Here is a 15569-nt window from a genome sequence, read left to right as displayed (position 1 = left end):
TCCAAGGTGATTTAGTGGGTCCCTCATCCTTGAATTTAATGACTTTTCTATCATTGTTGTTTAGGTGTTGGACTCCTGTATTTATGATCCCCAAGTTGCACTGATATTGGAGAACTCTACCATTACCAAGCTTGTTTATAATAACTAAATCGTTTAACTGGCAAGCTTCATTTACCCCAAAATAAATGGCAGCAACAAACACGAAAAAAATTAGACGATTCATTTTTCGGATCAGTATACTTGTTGGAGTAATAAGGGTATCAACTTGTAGTTTTTCTTGTGGAATATGTTTTCTATTTAATCAGTAAATAATACTATTTTTATAGTATTAACTAAATTTAGATGCAACCATACATGAGCAAAATAGAACTTTGGTCAAACGATATTTTAGTTTCGAAATTTATGGTTGGCCAATAAGATCAAAACAAACAAAATAATTTTAGTTATTACAACTAACCTCGAATCTGAAACTAAACCATATCAAAAAGGTTAAGGGATGGTTTCTTTGTTGAATGGGTTTCAAATGATTTAAAAATCCAAACCAAAAACATGTGTTATTGACTCATTGAATTTAAGACTATTTGTTGAAAATACATGTACAGGTAATCGACAGAGCTAACGAGTGTGGGGTGAGCCTGTTAGATCTCAGCAGTCGCTTTTGCAATGAGTATCTTGTAGATATGACTTCTCTTCAGTGCCTCCTTCCCACCCACCAGCCTCGTGTCAGTGACCATATGGAGCACATCATTAAGATGATTGAAACGGTACAATTTATTCTTTCTTCTTGCTTTGTAAGATAAATGATGCTACTGACTACTGACTATAACTCTCACTTACACGTCTATGTCTATATATGCTTCCTTGTTTATTACACACAGATCATGTTTATTACACAACTCTCTGGGCAACTGCTGGATCATACTCGAGCTGGTGAGCACGTTGCCTTTGATCCTAGGAAGCGCAATCCTGCTGACTTTGCACTATGGAAGGTTTGTCTCGTAATATCATATCCTCCTCTCTCTTTTTTTGGGTCTTGAGCCTTTTGAGTTTGTGCTGACATATACATACATACCTACCCCTGCAGGCTGCAAAACCCGATGAACCAAGCTGGGAGAGCCCTTGGGGTCCAGGAAGACCTGGATGGCACATCGAGTGCAGCGCAATGAGCGCCCTTTATCTCTCTCCGAGGTTTGACATCCATGGCGGTGGCTCAGATCTGATATTCCCGCACCATGAAAACGAGATCGCCCAGACCTGTGCTGCCTGTGAAGATAGTGGCGTGACTTACTGGGTACGGCCATGTCACTAACAACAAAGTGAAGATGGGAAAGTCACTAAAAAACTTCGTTCCAATTAGAGAAGTATGTTTCTTATTCAGTTATTTGTCACATTCTCAGAAACTGGCCCTTCTTTCGGTTGTGTTTTTTTTTTCCTTTTCTCTCATGTCTGATGCTGATTTTTGTTGAATCTGTGTAGATCACCGCCAAGTATCATCCACTGGCTCTGAGGCACTTCTTGATGAGTGCACAGTACCGGTCTCCACTGAAATATTCGGTGTTGCAGCTTGAGACTTCGTCGGATGCTTTATACTACGTTTATCAGGTAGGTTCAGTCCCCCCAATTACAATATATGTTCCGTTTCTTTCAGCATCTCTCAAGTGTTAAATGATATAGAGATAAAACAACCAAAATTACAAAGTCAAATTATATCATACTCATATAATTATAAAATAGAATACATTATGTAATACTATTATCTGATTATCTCGACATTGTAAATGAAAAAGAAAAATCACAAAAAAAAATATATTTGTTGACTAAATAAAATTTAATGTATAGTAAAGATATCTTAACTTGTATATAATAAACCACTACATGTAGACAATGGAAATTATACACTACAGAATGTATTGATATAAAAACTATAGTAAATTAAAAAATAAAATATATTATATACATATATAGTTAATATAATAAAAAAATTTTATTTTGCATTTCTAAACAAAAAAATATAGTCCCGCGGTACACCGCGGGTGAATATCTAGTAGTATTATATAAGGGATACCAAAACAACAAACTGATCATAAGAAGAAATCTTAAAAAAACTCTACATAGCTGAGAGGAGTTAGCAAACCAAGCAAATCAAGAATATCTCAACCTTTAACAAAGGAACCACCATTAACATCAGATGCTTCTTCTGGGTGGGTGATGGACCTGATAAACAGAAAATAGAGCATCTGATGACCTCTCTAGCTTTAGCACTGATCATGAAGTGTCTCGGAGCGAGTGGATGGTACTTAGCCGTGATCTACACACATTTAACAACGTTGCATTAGCCATGAGAAAACAAAGAACCGAAAGAAGGGTCAGCTTATGATAATGGAACAAATAAGAAACTTTACATCTTTAATGGGCCTTGGTTGAAAGTACAAAATAAGAACAAATAATAACTTTGCATAGTTAAACTATATATTAATAATAAACAATTTGTTAATAATTAAAAAATACAAATAAATATATAGGCAACGAAAAAATTAAACATATACAAATGAGCCATGTATGGTTTGATAAGTTCAATAAGATATGAGAGAATGAGAGGTCGAATTAAAATATAATGAAAATTTGTTTTTCTTTTGTTAATTATTAAATTAATTAAAATGTAATGACAATTTTGTAATATGCCACTTGAGCAGGGTTAAACTTTAACAATATTGCTTAAAAAAGTATATACATTGATAATAGGTCATATGTGAATTGAAAAAAACAAATGTCATGGTTTCCCGTCTTCATGAAGGAAAAAAAAACATACAGTAAATTAAAATTAAAAATTAGAGGAAAATGTTCACCTTCCCCGTCTTCCCAAACGATCCTGCTCACGGACCTGGACGGAAAAAAGAACAAAAAAAAAAGTAAAGTTCAGTTAACGTCCACATATCTATTTTGGTGGTTTTATCAATCCCCATCGGATTCAAGTTTCCATGACGATAACAACAAAGCTTGAGACGATTTGTACTGAACTGATTATCTGATCCAATATGAAGTTGAAGAAGATTTTATCGCTCATATACACCAGAGAAAAGCAAAAGAATCCGTTATTAGAATTTTCATTTTGAATACTGATTAGATAAGAGTAGTTGCTATTGGATATGATGAGTTGACAACATATGAATGGTATGTATTTATAGTGGTTTATAGAAGTCACCGCAGATAGAGATGAAGAGGTTATCAATATTTATGGTGAGCAACCCAAAACCTGTCAAAAAATCTTAATTATGGATAGAATTTAAATTTCATTAGTCAGTCTTTACGTTTAGAATATGTCATAGAATAAAAGGTAAGAGTTGGGATTTCATGAAATAGATATATTACAAAGATTCTTATAATAAATTTTGGAGCAATAAAAGATTTCCTTATTTAATTTTATTCAAATATGGTTTTCCTAAACTAAGAATATATATTCCAATAAATGAGATTGCGATTTTGAGTACTAATTTTATGGCATCAGAGTAGCTAACAGTGGAATAAATACAATGACAGGAGAGGAATAATACTAACTATCACTTTTTTATATACAAGACAATGAGAGGTCGAATTAAAATGTAATGCAAATTTGTTTTTCTTTTATTAATTATTAAATTAATTAAAATGTAATGACATTTTTTTAATATGCCACATGAATAGGGTTAAACTTTAACAATATTGTTTAAATAAGTATATACACATACAAATAAGAGCATAATATTTCAATTAATATAAAACATATCTTACCATTTTTATTCCTAGAATGCATATATAAACAAGTTTTTAAATTTTTGTTCTTTATTTTCAATTTTTTCTTTAATGTATATATATATAGGGTATTGTTTAAACATGTTTCTTGAATCATGCTGTCCTATTTTGAACTTGGAAGTAAAGTGATGGTTTTGTTTTTCCATCGGGTTTCTTATCACCTTAATATTTAATTACTTGTAAGTAAGTGGTAACAAAATATTTTTTTTGTAGTCAATTGTACATATATTTGAAATAAATAGTTACCTTTTGAATGATAGGATCATATAATATTCAATGAATCAATGAATTTGCTGTTACCTACTCCAAAAGCCTTTAGATAAGTAGATAATCTAGGACTTAATTTTTTAAAATAGGTGAATTTTCAGTTATTAATTAAAATTCAGTGTCTAACTGTCTATATATCGTGGAAGCCCTCTTGGCCCTGTGGTTAGCGTAGGGTTCATTAATGCTTCTACATCAGGAGGTCTGGGGTTATCGCTGTTCGTCTATATATTGTTTAGTGAATGTAGGACTTATTTTTTTTTAAAGTGTGAATTTTCAGTTATTAATTAAAATTCGGTATCTAACTGTCTATATCGTTTATTGAATTTAGCATAATATATGAATCATCTATACTAGTATTTTTGCAGCAACTTTTGACAAAAAAAATAATTTTGGAAACAATTAGCATTCAATGCATTAACTTTAATATTACTTACCAAAAATTTCAAAATTAATTATAGGTAAGATTTAAAAAAATAAAGAAATCTTTCTTCCTCATTCAAACATAAATATATGATTCCCTTTCATTTTTATTTGAATTTATATTTAAATTATCTTGAATTATTCTATAATACATTCACAATTGGATGAATAAAAATTGTGATTTTTTCCTACATATGATGTAATACAAAATTTTAAAAACGGACATATATTACTCAATGGATAAATAAAAAATACATGTACAATATCCCACATCATCTAAAAAAATTGGACAATAGTTCAGAGTTATACTATAAAAGAGACCAAAATGATTCCGAATACAAATGAGTAGAAGCTTGATTTATCAAGCATTCAAACTTTAAGAACTTTTATTTGGTTTATTCCGGTTCTTTATTTTAAAGATTTTTAAAAGGTTAAATATGAGAATAGACATATCTAATTAAATTAATTAAATAAATATTATGTAAAAAATAAATTATATTGCGGTATTATATGGTTTAAACCATAAAATTATCAATCTATATTATTATTTTTGAAGTACATTTTTTGTTATGCCCTTGAAGTTTTGGTTATTTTTTTTTATTTACAACATTAACCCCTAACTATTTTCCTAAAATAACAATTTCTGGAAACTCATTTAATGGAATTATGGAACTATATTAATCGAACAAATTTATTTACACTTATTGCCATAATAAGCTTGACACCATCTATACTTTCTGATGTTTCCAAATACAACTCTACGCATTAAATTTTTAATCCCATAAAAATCTCCAAACTTATTTTAATAGATCTTTAGAGACTGTATGATCTCTTAAATTTAAATGACACAGCCGAGTTTGAGTAACAAATGATTACAATCGCAATAATTATTATAACGTTAATATAAAAACGAGAACCCAACTTTTAGAAACTCAATAATCGGGTATATTTAACTTTAGCATCAAGAAAAATATTTAATATAGTATATACCGTGTTAAGAAACTGAATATTATTATGCGATAATGTTATAACTCAAATAGGAAAACACTAAAATCTCTCTTTTATTGCTACGGATCGTAAACTCCTTGCTCGTCAAGCATTTTCCATGTATAAATATCAACTTCACAAACAAAACACAACACAAAACCAAAACACTAATATGACGGTTTTGAAACACGGGTTAAACCACTAATATGATGGTTTGTTGTTATATAGCGAAACATGTTATTAACATGACGATTTGAATTAACATTAGTATAAATATAAAATATTATTAATTCAGTTTTGAAACACGGGTTAAATCTTCGTTTAATTATTTGGTCAATACCACTAACATAAGAATATTAGACATATTAAATCAGGGTAATTTAACTAAAATTTTGTAAAGCAATTAAATCATTGGTAAAAATTTTACTTAATCCGACAATAGCTTATAAATTACATATTTATGTGTTTATTTCCCCTATTATTGTTCTAATAATTGACAATCCAAACAAAATTATTATTTAATTAAACAAAACAAACTAAATATAAAAAACAAAAGAATTAAAATGTTATTACTTTTTAAAAAATTGTCTTGCGGTGTACCGCGGGTTAAAATCTAGTTATTATATAATTATAACATATTTAACCAATAAATACAACTATAATTTAAATATTTTAGTTATAAATAATTTTTACCCAGGTCCTAATCTAGTTATATGTAATTTTCAAACAAAAGGAAAATAAAACACACTTAATATAGAGACATATACATACCAAAAAAGCTCTTCTTAGCTCTTTAACAATTAAAACTTTCGCTTGTAAAAGTCAATCTTGCTATACTTTTCTATGCGCTTAGAATAAGTGTCATGTAATTTTCCACAACTTTTCATGTATGAGTTAGCAGCCTCATTACGAAAATCTAGCTGTAGTTCAACAGCTTTTGGTGAGGTTTAGATCTTTACCATTCTGGTAATCTTTCACACGCACAACCAGAAAACGCAGAAATCTGCATCCCATCTTTCATATTGAGCTACACCCGGGAACCTTAGAAATCTGCTTCTCCTTCATCCACTCCCTCAGACTCTCAGCTTCATCAAACCGACCTGTAGATGTATACAGACCGGCCAACGTTACATAGTAGCCAGCTTTTCCAGGCTCAAGTTGAATTAGCTTCTTCGCCACTCTTTCCCCAACTTCTACATTTCCATGCACCTTGCACCCACTTAACACCGCACCCAAAACAGCCTCATCAGGTTCCACAGGCATATATTCCAGAAACTTCTCTGCTTCCTCCAGAAGACCTGCTCGAGACATACAATCAGCCACACTAGCATAGTGTTTCAACTCAGGAACTATTTTATATTCCTGCATTAGTCTGAGATACAGCCAAGACTTTTCCACAAGCCCTCCATGGGCACAAGCTGATAAGACACCAAGGAAAGTGACAGCATTAGGTTCAATCATTTCCTTGAGCATCTCTTCAAAGAGATTTATAGCCATTACGACGTTCCCGTCCAAGCCATAACCCAAAATAAGAGAGCTCCAAGAGATCACATCTCGATTCGGCATCTTTACAAACACTCCGTGTGCATAGTCCAGATTTGAACACTTTACATACATATCTGTTATGGCATTGCCGAGATTCAAGCCGAAGCAAGAGCATCTTCGAATACTCCACCCATGGACGCTCTTGCCATGCTTCAACGCCCCAAGTTGTCCACAAGCCGTAAGTAAACTCACCATCACCACTGAATCCAGCGCAAACCCAGAACACATCATTTCCCTGAACACAGCCAAACCCAAGATAGCTTCTCCTAGCTGAACATACCCACCAAACATAGCAGTATAAAGAACAGAGTCTCTAACAGGCATATCGTCGAACAACTTACGTGCGTATAAAATTTTCCCCATATCAACATACATAATCACTAAAGCCGAACTAACAAATAAACTAGCGTTAAACCCAAGTTTTAAACACAGAACATGAATCAAATCCCCGAGCTTCTCTTCCCGTGAAGCAGAGCAAGCTCGTAGAACAAGAGGCAGCGTGAAATCATCTGGTCTAACGCTGGACTCTCGCCACATACGAAGAAACAATCCGATCGAAACCGACGCAAAACCCGATCTTGAGAACTCGCCGATGATTATATTCCACGAGAAAATGTTGCGGCAAGGCATGTGCCAGAAGACAGAAAGCGAAGTGGGAAGAAAGATACGATTCAGCTTGGAGTAAGCGAGAACGAGCTTGGAACAGAGCACGACGTCGGAATAGGTAGAGGTACGAAGAAGATGAGCGTGGAGATGGCGTAGATGCTTAGCGTTTGGGGAATGATGTAAAAGGGAGAAGAGATCAGGAGGACTCTGTGTGGTGGTTACTGATAAAGCTCGGGATTTCAAGAACATTACCAAGAGACTCTTCGCTGGACGAGAATAGCAGGAAGAGGAAGCCGCTAAGTACATCGCATCACAATGGGAAGATAATGATGATTTGAGTTACGAGGAAGAGAGCAGCAAGTGCCTCGAATTCGATCATTTCATTCTAAATTAATTATCCAAAAAATTTTCATTTAATGATTTTACAACAAAATTAAAAATGTGTATAATTTTAAAATAGTACCATAATATATTTGTGAAAACTTTGTTTTGTTTAGTTTTTTTTTTTGGGGGCAAAATTTGTAAAAAGTAAATTCAGTCATTAATATGTAAAATTGTATAATTTTAAAATTAATTATACACCAGCATAATTTACTGAAAATATCCAATATAATACATGTGAAACAAGCTAATATAATTCTAAAATTAATTATCAGAGAATTTTTTATAATGTATTTCACAAAACTTACTGTAGTTGTAAAACTAGACTTTTTAGTCTTGATATTAAAATCACCATTTGAAAAAAAGACAGAAAAATATAATAAAATTATAATCCTAAATTACAAATTCGAAATTATGTTTTGTTTTGTTTTAGGGAATACTTAATTTGAATTTAAATATTATTGTTCTTAATAAAACCAAAAATAATGGTTGAGAAAGAAAAAAGAAAACTAATTCAAATAAAAACTTTTTAAAAAAAAATAATTTTTGTTTTTGTGAGAGCCGAAATTGAGACGCCATTTCTAAAATTGGATCCACCGGTCAAAATTTCGAAAATTTCCCAGTCTCTCTCTTTCGCGCTCTCTCTCTCAATGTTCTTCGTAGACTCACAGGAGCAATACTCCGATCATCTCCTCCATCAATCTATGGCGGACCCAATCCATCAATCTCCGTCACCGTTATGCGCCAACGGCCACCGATCCACAGTCTCTCTGCGCTCCGACCAAGGCGGATCGTTCTGCTTCATCTGCTTCTCCAATCTCGTCTCCGACTCACGCGTCCCCACCGTCCACGTCTCCTACGCGCTCCACCAGCTCTCAATCGCTCTCTCTGAACCTATCTTCCTCCGAACCCTACTCACCTCTCATATCCACTTTCTCGTATCGCCTCTCGTACACGCTCTCTCTTCGATTGATGATGCTCCAATCGCTATCCAGATCATGGATACCATCTCTCTTCTCTCTTCCGCTGAGGGATCTTCAATCGGTGAGGATTTTCTGGAGAGAGTCTCCGATCAGCTCTCTTCTGGTGCTTTGGGTTGGAGCCGACGACAGTTTCATATGGTATTGTTTTGCCTTTTTCTAGGGTTTTTTTTTTATTGCTCTTCAATTGGGGATTTCATGAATTCATCTAATTAAATTTAGATCTGTAAAATTGCGATTCGTTTGATCATGGAGAAGCTTGTTGCAGTTGCTTCCCCGAAATCTCTCATACATTGCTTAATGTCTGTGTTTTGCAGCTCCATTGCTTTGGGGTTCTGATGAGCTGTGGCAATATAGACGTCAATTCCCATATCAGAGATAAAGAAGCTCTTGTTTGCCAACTCGTTGAAGGTCTTCAGTTACCGAGGTAATTTGCATAAAGCCACTTGGATGGAGACCATTGTTCTTTCTTTCTATCTTGTATGGGGCATGTTGTGATTTGTTATCTTTTTTTTTGTTCTCATAATAGTGAGGAGATCCGTGGTGAAATCCTTTTTGCTCTGTACAAGTTTTCTGCTCTACAATTCACAAAACAAAATGTGGATGGAATTGAGATTCTATCTTCATTGTGTCCTAAGCTCTTATGCCTATCTTTGGAAGCTCTTACAAAGACACAGAGAGATGATGTTCGCTTGAATTGCGTAGGTGCGTATGAGATTTTGTCTACTTGCTCCAATTCCTTCTCCTGGAACATCATGTCAATAATACGTTTAATGTCTTTCCATACAGTAAATCATTCTCAGTCTGAGGTTTTCATTCGTTTTATTTTGAAAAGAAGCTTTGTTCTATTTCAGCTAACATAGATTTTGAACTTTGTAGCCCTTTTGACCATCTTGGCCAAGCAAGGTCTTTTATCGAATTCACATACAAATAGTGTCAGCAGCATGAGCTTGGATGAAGCGGATGATGACCCTATGCAGACAACTGAGACTGTAGTCGCCAAGCCTTGTTTAAATGTCTTGTTTGCTGAGGCAATCAAAGGTCCACTTCTTTCCACTGACAGCGAGGTGCAAATAAGAGCCCTCGATCTTATCTTCCACTATTTATCCCAAGAGAGTACACCAAGCAGACAGATTCAAGTTCTGGTAGAGGAAAATGTTGCTGATTATATATTTGAGATACTGCGGTTATCAGGTAAATGTAGTCTCTTTGGATAAGTGAATAATATACTGCTACTGGACAGCTAAGAAATGATGTTGTCATGTCATACACATCTTTCTGATGTTAAATGCATAATTCATTGTTTCCTACACAAATCTAACAACTTCAGTCTTTACATACATTGCCTATTATAATTCCTTGAGATGGCTATCCTTACTTACTGTGTTTTCCTCTGGAAGCTCACATCTGCAAAGCATTAATAGATACGTGTTTTATGTATCTGACTGATGTCCTTTTCATGAACAGAATGTAAAGATCAGGTCATCAACTCATGCCTCAGAGTCCTTGATCTATTTTCCCTAACCGAGCAGTCTTTTCGGAAGAGACTTGTTATTGGGTTTCCTTCAGTCATCCAAGTGCTTCACTATGTAGGCGAAGTTCCTTGCCATCCTTTTCAAATCCAGACACTGAAGCTTATTTCGAGCTGTATTTCTGATTTCCCTGGGATTGCTTCTAGTTCTCAAGTTCAGGAAATTGCTCTGGTTCTAAAAAGAATGCTTGAAAGATATTATTCGCAGGAGATGGGATTATTTGCAGATGCATTTGCGATTATCTGCTCAATTTTTGTTTCCCTATTGAAATCTCCATCGTTTGCTGAGACTCCAGATGTGTTAACATCATTGCAAGAATCCTTGAGACATGCCATTTTGGCCTCTCTTAGTCTCCCTGAGAAAGATCCAACGCAGATATTGCATGCAGTCTACTTACTCAGTGAAGTATATGCATACTGTACTGCACCAACATCCATAAACAAGACCAGTTGCATTGAGTTAAGACACTGTGTTATAGACGTGTGTGCATCACATCTAGTGCCATGGTTTCTCGCTGATGTCAACGAGGTCAGTGAGGAAGCAACTCTTGGCATAATGGAGACTTTCCATTCTATTCTGCTACAGAATCCAGATATTCAGGCCAAGGAGTTTGCAGAGATGCTTGTTTCAGCAGATTGGTTCAGTTTTTCATTTGGATGCCTAGGAAACTTTTCTACGCCTAAGATGAAACAGAGGGTATACTTGATGCTCAGTTCCCTCGTTGATGTTCTTCTTGAACAGAAAATGGGGTCACATATCAGAGATGCTATTCCGTGTCTTCCTACTGATCCACAAGATTTACTGTTTTTGCTCGGGCAAGATAGTTCCAATAATCAAGAATTGGCTTCTTGCCAGTCCGCAGCTCTGCTGATTTTCCATACCAGTTGGATACACAACGACAGGTGACTTAGGCTTCTGATTTTAAATCACGTTTTTGATTGACGCACTAAAGATCTGTAACCTATTTATCTTCCTTATATTATTTTGCATCTTTTGCAGGCTAGCAGATGATAAGCTGGTTTTAGCTTCTTTGGAGCAATACATTCTTTTAAACAGGAAAAGTTTATTATGCGCGATCTCTGAATCTCCAGCTATGCTCCACCTAGTGAATCTGTATGGTCTTTGCAGAAGTCATCAAAATGAGAGATACCAGATATCCTACAGTCTAGAAGCTGAGAGGATACTCTTCCATCTACTAAACGAATATAATTGGGACTTGGGTTCCAGTAATATTCATCTAGAATCTCTGAAGTGGCTTTTTCAACAAGAAAATATCAGCAAAAGTTTAACTTACCAGATCCAAAAGATCTCCCAGAGAAACTTTATTGGAAACGAAGTTCACAATGTATATGGAGATGGCAGACAGAGATCACTCACATATTGGTTTGCAAAGTTGATATCAGAAGGAGACAACTATGCTGCAACTCTTCTGGTTAACTTGTTGGAACAGCTCGCAGAGAAGGGAGAGCAGGACACTGATGTTATCTCTATTTTAAATCTGATGATCAAGATTGTTTCTATATCCCCAACTGCCTCCAACCATTTAATCATGAATGGCATTGGCAATGCAATCCATAAACTTGTTTGTGGCTTTACTAACTCATCCTTGGGAACATCTTTCACAACACTCCTTCTGCTAATATTCAATATTTTAGCTTCTGTGCAACCTGGAGTGCTTGTAAATGATGAATCATTGGATGCTGTGATTATAAAGGTATGGTCGTTTAGACCTATTCTCGACCAAAAATATCATTATATCATATAGCTCACTGGATCCTCTATGTTTTGTAGTTGTTAAATTATTTGAGGCTGCGAGACACTGCCATAACACAGAACCATGAAGGTACGATGGTGATTGGTATTCTTTCTTTGGTTCTGTACCACTCGTCAGATGGAGCACTTGTTGAAGCTTCAAGAAGTATTGTGTTGAATTCGCACTTGGTATCAGCAATCAACACTGTGGTTGCTGTAGCTTGCTCAAAGGGTCCAGCATTAACTCAGTATCAGGACGAAACTGACATTGGGGAGGCTTTAGCATTCACGTTACCTCTCTATTTTTTCTCATTAAGAAGGTAGCATCTGAAATTGTTCACAATGCTAGATCCTACTTTCAACTGTTCTTAACTCCCTTTTGGCCTTAGCTTGCAGATTGTTCTAGCTGGAGCAGTGGACTGGCAAACTTTCTTTGGCCCATCGAGCAACCTGGATACACTACCCGTAGTATGCATCCATTGCCATAATTTTTGCAGGTTGATGCATTTTGGAACGCCGCAAATCAAGCTCATCGCCTCTTGTTGTCTTTTGGAATTGTTCACTGGATTATCACAGCAGATTGACATAAAAAGAGAGCAACTACGGTGTTCTTCGAGTTACCTGAAATCAATGAAGGCTGTTTTAGGTGGTCTTGTATTCTGTGATGACATAAGAGTAGCGACAAACTCTGCGCTTTGTTTGTCCATGATTCTAGGATGGGAAGACATGGAAGGAAGAACGGAGATGCTTAAGACCAGCTCATGGTACAGGTTTATTGCAGAAGAAATGTCAGTGTCCTTGGCGATGCCTTGTTCGGCATCAAATACCTTTGTGAACCACCACAAACCAGCAGTCTATGTAACCGTTGCCATGCTAAGACTCAAGAACAAGCCAGCGTGGCTGAGAACTGTTTTTGATGAGTCTTGCATCTCTAGCATGATTCAAAATCTTAGTGGGATGAACATCAGCAGAGAGATTGTAATATTGTTTCGAGAACTTATGCTGGCTGAGCTATTGAATTCCGAGCAAGTGACCAAGTTGATTCGTGCATTCCAGGTTTGTTATGCAGATAAGGTATCTCAATATATGTTTGGATACATCAAATCAATTTCATAACAAGCTCTGGTCCTGCAGGAATTTAAAAAACAAATGCACAGGAATGGAACTCAAGAAGAAACCGTTGAAGAACAACAACAAGCAATTTCCTCAATACATGATCATGGTGAAGTCCGCAACTATCTTGTACAGTTGATGGTATCTAACTCGTTTGGACGCACAAGTGGAAGTGAAACATACACCAAGAAGAAGAAACAGGTTCTCGATGAAGTGGAACAATTCTCCAAGCTATTATTATCAACAAGAGGGAATGGTGTAACTGACACAACACCGTGTAACGTCTATACAAGAAAGAGAAACAAGACAAATCCAAACAGAGAGAATTGTGTAGAAGAGCAGACTTAAGAGAAGCTTTCACAACTGTTAGTCTCTACATACAGTCTAGTGTTTGTATAGGTTGAAATTTACATACTAAAGTGCAGTTTTCTGATTCTTAACCACAAGTTCCATAAGATTCTGGTACGTCCATTGCGTTGATTCTTCACCTATCATTTCTTCACAGCTCCTAATAAACCGCCCTTTCCCAAAAGCAGCATGAACTAAAGGATCAGTCTTTATTTCCACAGGCTTATCAAGAAACCCAATCTTTTTCCAAGTGATAAATACTCCAGTACCATCAAAACCAGCTTCGCTCAAGTCGTAGACAATTCCGACAGTTACAAGGTCAAGCTTCACACGTTTTGTCCGTAGCTCATCGAGGAGCAGCTCAATGCTCTTGAAATCCCCCATTTTCGAGTAAGCTAAAAGTACAATATTAGCAAAAGTTGAATTCCAAGTAACTCTAGCTTCTTTCATCTCTTTAACAACATAATCCAACCCTTTTCGACTCACAAGACGGGCATGACACAAAAGCCTGAGACACCAAGCCAGATCGGTCCTACGGGTTCTAGAATAAGAAATGCCACGACCCAAATCATCAAGCCTCGATAACATGAGGTTATCGATGTAAACATTAGCTAACTTCCTAACTAAACCATCATCTAAACAAATCCCAAACCTTATAACCTTATTACACGTCTCCTCCATCTTTTCAATAACCCCAAACTCCGCATAAGCTTCAAGCATGGACAACAACGTACAAGGCTCGAGAGTCATCTTCCTCGACATCAAACTCTGATACATCTGCTCCATTCTCTTAAGCAACCCTCCACGCGAAAACTCGCGTATAAGTAGATTATAAGTAACATGGTCACGCACACAACCATCAGATTCCATTCTCCTAACGCACAAAACAATCTCATCATACATTTTCCATTTACCGTATGCTTCAATCAAGCCATCGTATGTCTCGCTGATCGGTGACAGACCATTCTCTTTCATCTGGCTCAAGTAGAACATAGCTTCCTCAAACTTGCCATCATCAGCATAACCATGGATGATTGAATTATAGATTTCTAAAGATGGACTTAGCTCATGATCATCAATCATACTGCGAAAAGATCGAATTGCTTCGTTCATCGATCTTTCCTCACATAAAAACCTTATAATCCTCTCGTAATTGGCCACACTTACTCGAAAAGGTTCAAGATTCTTCCACGCATTATAAACCTGCAATTGAAAGAAGAAAAAAAAGGATCAATTTCATGTTCTCAGATTTGATGAAAGAGATAGATATGTAGGAGATGAAGTTACAGGAAGAATCTCGTGGAGTCTTGAGGAGTGACGGAGAAAACGAATTACAGCCCAGAAATGGTCTTTGCGCCAATCTCCATCCTCTTGAAGCAGTCGTAAAGGACAAGAACCGGGACGACCAAGCCGCCGTGTCAATGAACTGACAAACCGGTGGTGGTTGTAATCATCGGAGAGAAGAGAGGTGGGCTGCGTCGTTGCGTCGCCATTGACAGACAGAGGCAAAGAGCGGCGGAGAGAAGAGGGTTTAGGTATAGAATAGGCTCTTCTTGTTATGGTACTGAGAAAGCTTGTGTTCGAATTCCATAGCGGCGGAGATGGCTTCTTCTGTAGCGTCGCACTGTGGAGAAATTGCGCCGTCGTCAGAGTCTCCATTTACACTCTCTCTGCAAAAGTTCTGATTCGGTTCTGGTGCGGTTTAGTTTGAATTCGGGTTAAGGCTAATAAACCGATTCAGAATTCGGTTTTGAGCAATTCGGTTAGATTCAATTTGGTATTCTTTTAACAAATTGAACCAAATTACCAACTCTAAAAATGCAAACAGAAGAGAAATTAGTCATGGTAA

The 15569-nt window shown here is 36.0% G+C and overlaps 2 protein-coding genes and 2 pseudogenes across 4 annotated transcripts; 2 read left to right on the top strand and 2 right to left on the bottom strand.

The window, feature by feature from the left end:
• Positions 1–547: 547 nt before the first annotated feature.
• LOC104723807 (cysteine--tRNA ligase 2, cytoplasmic-like) lies at positions 548–1827 on the top strand (annotated as a pseudogene). The gene is made up of 4 exons (XR_002034007.2): positions 548–764; positions 879–989; positions 1085–1361; positions 1477–1827. The product of XR_002034007.2 is annotated as a cysteine--tRNA ligase 2, cytoplasmic-like (transcript).
• Positions 1828–6231: 4404 nt separating this feature from the next.
• On the bottom strand, positions 6232–8182 carry LOC104723806 (pentatricopeptide repeat-containing protein At4g14170). Its single transcript, XM_010442218.2, has one exon. The coding sequence runs from the start codon at positions 7918–7920 to the stop codon at positions 6481–6483; it is 1440 nt and encodes a 479-aa protein (XP_010440520.1). The 5' UTR covers positions 7921–8182; the 3' UTR covers positions 6232–6480.
• Positions 8183–8557: 375 nt separating this feature from the next.
• Positions 8558–13852, top strand: LOC104728125 (protein PUTATIVE RECOMBINATION INITIATION DEFECT 1-like; annotated as a pseudogene). The gene is made up of 9 exons (XR_015572147.1): positions 8558–9116; positions 9293–9402; positions 9505–9680; positions 9855–10169; positions 10443–11409; positions 11507–12221; positions 12299–12579; positions 12649–13315; positions 13394–13852. The product of XR_015572147.1 is annotated as a protein PUTATIVE RECOMBINATION INITIATION DEFECT 1-like (transcript).
• LOC104723805 (pentatricopeptide repeat-containing protein At4g14190, chloroplastic) lies at positions 13582–15434 on the bottom strand. The gene is made up of 2 exons (XM_010442217.2): positions 15008–15434; positions 13582–14923 (listed from the first exon to the last, which is right to left on the bottom strand). Exons 1-2 carry the CDS (start codon positions 15377–15379, stop codon positions 13787–13789), a joined length of 1509 nt encoding a protein of 502 aa, XP_010440519.1. The 5' UTR covers positions 15380–15434; the 3' UTR covers positions 13582–13786.
• Between the last annotated feature and the right edge of the window lie 135 nt (positions 15435–15569).

Source organism: Camelina sativa, chromosome 11, assembly GCF_030686135.1.
Source record: "Camelina sativa cultivar CO46 ecotype springtype chromosome 11, ASM3068613v1".
In the NCBI taxonomy this organism is placed as follows: Eukaryota; Viridiplantae; Streptophyta; class Magnoliopsida; order Brassicales; family Brassicaceae; genus Camelina; species Camelina sativa.
Note: the sequence above shows the minus strand (reverse complement) of the source record. Positions and strands in the feature narration are given on the sequence as shown.

Bases quoted from the DNA above. Each gene is read 5' to 3' on its own strand.
- LOC104723806 (XM_010442218.2), bottom strand. From the start codon at position 7,920: ATGTACTTAGCGGCTTCCTCTTCCTGCTATTCTCGTCCAGCGAAGAGT.
- LOC104723805 (XM_010442217.2), bottom strand. From the start codon at position 15,379: ATGGAGACTCTGACGACGGCGCAATTTCTCCACAGTGCGACGCTACAG. The intron at 14,924-15,007 runs GTAACTTCATCT...TTTCAATTGCAG, and splicing joins GACTCCACGAGATTCTTCCT to GTTTATAATGCGTGGAAGAA.